Source organism: Pseudorca crassidens, chromosome 3, assembly GCF_039906515.1.
Source record: "Pseudorca crassidens isolate mPseCra1 chromosome 3, mPseCra1.hap1, whole genome shotgun sequence".
NCBI lineage: Eukaryota > Metazoa > Chordata > Mammalia > Artiodactyla > Delphinidae > Pseudorca > Pseudorca crassidens.
Genome location: NC_090298.1, coordinates 168,365,462 through 168,371,004, shown reverse-complemented (window position 1 = coordinate 168,371,004; position 5,543 = coordinate 168,365,462). Strand labels below are relative to the sequence as shown.

At 54.2% G+C, this 5,543-nt stretch overlaps 1 protein-coding gene across 1 annotated transcript; it reads right to left on the bottom strand.

The window, feature by feature from the left end:
* Window positions 1–534: 534 nt before the first annotated feature.
* ZNRF4 (zinc and ring finger 4) lies at window positions 535–2,582 on the bottom strand. The gene has a single exon (XM_067730196.1). It carries the CDS (start codon window positions 1,807–1,809, stop codon window positions 592–594), a length of 1,218 nt encoding a protein of 405 aa, XP_067586297.1. The 5' UTR covers window positions 1,810–2,582; the 3' UTR covers window positions 535–591.
* Between the last annotated feature and the right edge of the window lie 2,961 nt (window positions 2,583–5,543).

The window sequence follows — 5,543 nt, the reverse complement described above, 5'->3', positions numbered from 1 at the left end:
GTGTGTTTGACACTTTCCACTATAAATAGTTGAAATGCTGAGGACATTCAAATTAAATCCATAGTTCAGTTCATCGTAACCTACCCAAGGTGCTCTCTCGGTTGAATCAAACGTGCGATGCTGATGTAAGACACGAACACTCAGGAGAAGCTGGGCAAGGGGTCCATGGAAACTATCTCTAGTACCTTTGCAACTTTTCTGTAAAGTTAAAATTATTCCAAAGTAACAAGTTTATCTTTTGTTTAAGGTTTAAATGAATCATAAGCATATGAGAAATCAGCTGCTCCCGTGCCCAGTATTGGAACGCAGGCACAGGGGCCCCGTCGCAGGGCCACCAAGGACATGATGCACACAGCAGCCCTGAGAATACCGCCCCCCCCCGCCCCCATATACCCTCACTCGCCCACAGATGCCAGGAGCCAGCCTTAGGCTCAGCTTGCCACACGCGTGGCATGAGGGGCCGGTCCGCCCCACAGCAGCCAGGGCAAGAATCCGCTTTCAAACCCACTTTATTATCTAGTCTCCACACTAGAAACACTCCTCACTTCTACCCTCGCTGCCCCAATCTCCACCAGCCAGGGGCAGCGGGCTTCAGAGGGGTTCTGGAGGCCCCTCCAAGGATTCGCTGGGCTCAGGTGCCCCCACGGAGGTGGCACTCCCGCGGCGGGGGGCGCTGGCTCGGGTCAGCAGCTCCAGCCTCCGGAAGCGCAGCCGGGTCTGGATGGCCCAGATCGGGGGGCGGTGGCCAGGCAGCGAGGGGTCCTCCTCGTACCCATGGCTGCTGACGGTGGAGTCAGAGCTGTCCTCCGTGCTGACCACCGACTGCTTGCAGACAGGGCAGGAGCGCCGGGTGGGCTGGGAGAACCAGGGCTTGATGCACTTGCAGTGGTAGGTATGGGAGCAGGGCAGGATCTTGAGCTGGTCACCTTCCTCGTATTCATCCAGGCAGATGGCACACAGGTCGTGAAGCCTCGTGAAAGTGCTCACCTGGGCCCTCTGGCTGGCCCACGCCTTGACCCCTGGCCCGCGGGCCCACCAGGCCCGCAGCCAGTTCCATAGATACCACAGGACGAAGAAGGCGGTCATGAGCAGGGCCAGGGTGCAGCCCAGCGCCCAGGAGATGGCCAGCATGGGGTGGCAGTCCAGGTCCGGGCAGGCCGGCTGGTCGGGCAGCAGGAGGATGTGGGCCAATTTATCGCAGCGCACGATGACCCGCAGGTCCTGGGAGGTGGCCTCGCCCACGAACACCGAGGGGATGGTGATCTGGCGCCGCAGGTCCTCGTAGACATAGGCCATGAGCACCAGGTCGTCAGAGCGCACGTTGTACACGATGGCCGCCTGGAAGCCGGCCCGCTGGGCGTGCAGCACCTTCAGGTCAAACGTGCAATCGTACCGGCGGATCAGCACGATGCCACCCAGGGAGCCGTTGCCCGGCCGCGGTCCCTCGATGGGATGACACGCGTTGGCCGGTCTGGCCTCCGTCAGGTAGCCCCGCACACCTTCGGGAGCTAGGGGCACCCCGAACAGGGCCGGCAGGTCCGCAAACTCCACGGTGCTTGAGTTACCATCCAGCACGGCTCGCACCACCGCCTGTGTGGGCACCAGCAGCCCCAGAAGGATCAGTGAGACCCTGACTGCCCCCAGGGCCAGGACTGGCCAGGGCTGCCCCATGGCCAGCCCCTCCTTCTCTGGCTGTGGTGTGGAGCTAGGTCTCGCTGGGGACCATGGACAGGAGGCCTCCAGGCATCTCCAGGACCTCCCAGGGGGCCCATGGCTGGGGTGTGAATGGAGTTTGAAAGGGTGGCTCATAGGCAGTTAGGCAGAGCAGCTGGGACCTGCGTGGCCCTAGACAGAAACAGCTCCTGGTGGCAGCCCAGCGTGCATTGTGTCTTTGAAGGTTGGTCCCAGGAGGAGCTGACCTACCCAGGCGGCCTTCCTAGCAGATGACGCTGAGACCAGGAGCCCCCAGAGTTCTAGATGCCCCCGGCCTCTGTGACATCATCCTGTTACATCCTGGTCCCTCACCCACACCTCCCACCAAGACAGAATTCCTGGGGCTCTGACCTGGGGGGCTGGGCAACCTTCGCAAAAACTTCTGGACGGCTTAGAGCATCCCCAGCTCCTGGACCTCGTAAGGCCCAGAGGTGCCACAAAGTGGGCTGGCGGCTGCCCCACCACCACCCCATGGCTTGGATCCGGCCCTCACACTCACATTCTGCCAACATCATCTCCCCAAGCCTCCTAGGGACCCACTGAGGAAGGGGCTAATTTCCCCCCCCTTTCGAGATTTCCAGGGGACTCAGACTTGTTCAGGGCACCCTCTGCCCATGAGGTCTTAGAGCCCAAATCCCAGATATCCTCCCTCTCTTCCCCTCGCTCACTCTGCTCCAGACACATGGGTCTCCTTGCTGTGCCTCCAACACACCAGGCCCGGTCCTGCCTCAGGGCCTTTGCACAGGCTGTTCCCTCAGCCTGGAATGCCCTTTCTCCCTGTGATCGGCTCTTTCTCACCCTTCAGGTTCTCAGTTCATAGGTCCTCAGAGTCTAACTGACTTGATATAGGGGGAGGGAGAAGTGCCAAGGTCAGAGCTTCCTTTCTAGCCGGGTCTCCAGCTGTCCCTCATCCCTCAGCCAGAGCCCTGGCCATCAGCCTCATGACCCCCCAACTCCTCATACTCAAATCTCCCACCGTGAGTCTGCCGCCTGGCTGGGCAGCCTACTCTAGCCCTGATTCCTTGCTCTGTCATTGACAAGCTGTGTGATGCCAGATAAGTCACTTAAGCTCTCTGGGCCCCAGCTTCCAGATCTGTAAAATGGGTGTAATGATGAGAAACCCGTCTTGTAGGGCTGGTGGTATGAGAAATGAGAGAATGCCTGATTGGCATTCAGCATAGGGTCTGAATTTTTTCATTCTCCCATAACAGACCTGCCTCCAGTTCACAACTCTTTCAGTTCATCACCACATGCCAGCCAGGGATATTTCTAAAATCTCAATCCTCTGGTCTCTCCCATGCTCTAAACTCTCCCATGGCTCCCCATTGCCCTCCAGATAAAGTCCATGTTCATTTCTGTGTCCTACAAGCTCTCCCATGGTCAAGCCCCTGCCAATCTCCAAAGCCTCAATGCTTTTCTTTCTTTTTTAAAAATTATTTGTTTGTTTATTTATTTATTTTGGGGTCTTCGCTGGGTCTTCGTTGCGTTGGGTCTTCGTTGCTGCACGCGGGCTTTCTCTAGTTGCAGTGAGCGGAGGCTACTCTTCGTTGCGGGGCACAGGCTTCTCATTGCAGTGGCTTCTCTTGTTGCAAAGCACGGGCTCTAGGCGCATGGGCTTCAGTAGTTGTGGCGCATGGGCTTTGTTGCTCCTCAGCATGTGGGATCTTCCCAGACCAGGGCTTGAACCCATGTCCCCTTCATTGGCAGGCAGATTCCTAACCACTGTGCCACCAGGGAAGTCCCCTCAGTGCTTTTCAATGTTCTAAATGCATCATGATTTGCTGACCTCTAGAACTTTGCAAATGCTGTTCCCTCTGCCAGGAACAGAATTCTCTCCCTCAACCATAGTTTGCCAGGCTGGCTACTTATTCTTTAGGTTTTCTCAGTTGGTCTAATACCTCCCAGAGCAGGCCTCGGCCAATGATAGAGAAGAGACACAGGAGTGAAACAGGCAGAAGGCCATGTGACAACAGAGGCAGAGATTGGAGGGATGTGTCTACTAGCCAAGGGATGCCAAGGGTGCCAGCAACCACCAGGAGCTGGGAGTGGGGCACGGAACAGATTTTCCCTCTGAACCTGCAAGAAGGAATCAACTGGGCTGATACTTTGATTTTGGACTTCCAGCCTCCAGAACTGTGAGGGAATACATTTCTGTTGTTTTGAATCCCCTGGTTATGGCAGCTGTAGAAGTGAAGGCACAATGGAATCCTTGTCCTAGGGTCTGCATCTGGGTGAGGCCAAAAAAACATGAGGTGTCACCGCACTGAGACTGGAGGGTAAGGATGAAGTTGGTGTAAGGGGGCAGAGAACAGCATGTTGGGGATGCAAATGGCATGTGCAAAGGTCCTGAGGTGAGCGAGAGGAGAGAGAGAGAGAGAGAGAGAGAGAGAGAGAGAGAGAGAGAGAGAGAGAGAGCTGAATGGTTGGATATGACAAGCCATTCAGAGTGGCTAAAAAGAGGGTCTTACTCAAGGATAGGAGAGAGATGGGGGAAGGAGGGGCAGGACCAGACCCAAACCTTGAATGTCCATGGCCTTGGGGTTTACACAGAGAATGACGAGGAGCCACAGAAAGTTTAGAGTAGAGGCAGGACATGACTGGATTTTGTTTCCCATTTCCGCTCTATATATTTCTGCACTGTTTGCATCTTTTACGATGGGAATAAATTCACTTATTCCTCCTGAAATAAAAGAGATTTATGTTTCTGAAAGAACCCTCTGGTTGTTGCGTGGAGGGTGGGTTGGAGAGAGAGAGAAAGAGGTGGAGAAGCCACGGAGGCAGCTGTAGCATCAGGGGAGGGACTGGGGAATGGGACAGAGAGACTAAGAGGGGACAATATCCCTGAATGAGTGAGTGAGTGTGAAGGACAAAAGGGGAGGTGACCATGAATGTCTCCCCCTGGGGCTTACTTCAAGAAAGACTTGTTTGGTGGTACAGTCTTTAATGTCTTTCTGGCAATTGCTAATTTCCCTAAGAGACAGGTCCTTGGCCCCGTTGGCATTTTAAAACATCCTTTTGTTTTCTGTGTCTTTGTTTCTTGTGAGTCCCATCCCTTCTTGGCAAGAGATATGGGTTTTTCGTTTATGACTCTCACAAAATTTTCTTTTTAAAGAAAGATAAAATGTAGATCCTTAGGGAGTATTTGGTAAATAAAGGAACAGGTGCATGATAGTAGGGGAAAAGGTCAAGAAAGAGTTCTCCAAAGATGGGCAGTTGATAAATAGGGTGTATTCGTTTCCTAGGGCTGCTGTAACACAGTACCATAAACTGGGTGGCTGAGAACAGATGTATTATCTTGTGCTTCTAGAGGCCAGAAGTCCAAGATCAAGGTGTTGGCAGGGAGGCACTCCTTTTTTTTTTTTTTTTTAGTATTTATTTATTTGGCTACACCAGGTCTTAATTGCGGCATGCAGGATTTAGTTCCCTGACCAGGGATCGAACCCGAGCCCCCTGCATTGGGAGCGTGGAGTCTTAACCACTGGACCACCAGGGAAGTCCCAGGTGGCACTCCTTCTGAAGTCTCTTCTGGTGTGCCAGGGAATTAACACCCTGCGGAGCAGCCCAGAAATAATGAAAAATGGAGGCGAGTGGACAAATGCCCCATCTCTCGCTCCTCAAATGAGATAACTCTGGGGTGCACATCTCTCACCATCTCCTAGAGGCCCCCAGTGAGAATGGGCCCCAACTGTCCCCATGATAACTTGCTCCTGACAATGCTTCCTTCATGGGTTGCCTTCCTTTTCCTGTCTCCCTCCTGCCACTCCCCTCCCAGTGTTTTCTGAGATCACTTCCAAAATAAATAACTGGCATTCAAATCCTTGTTTTGGGGT

Coding starts and splice junctions, on each gene's coding strand:
- ZNRF4 (XM_067730196.1), bottom strand. CDS start 1,809: ATGAGCCACCCTTTCAAACTCCATTCACACCCCAGCCATGGGCCCCCT.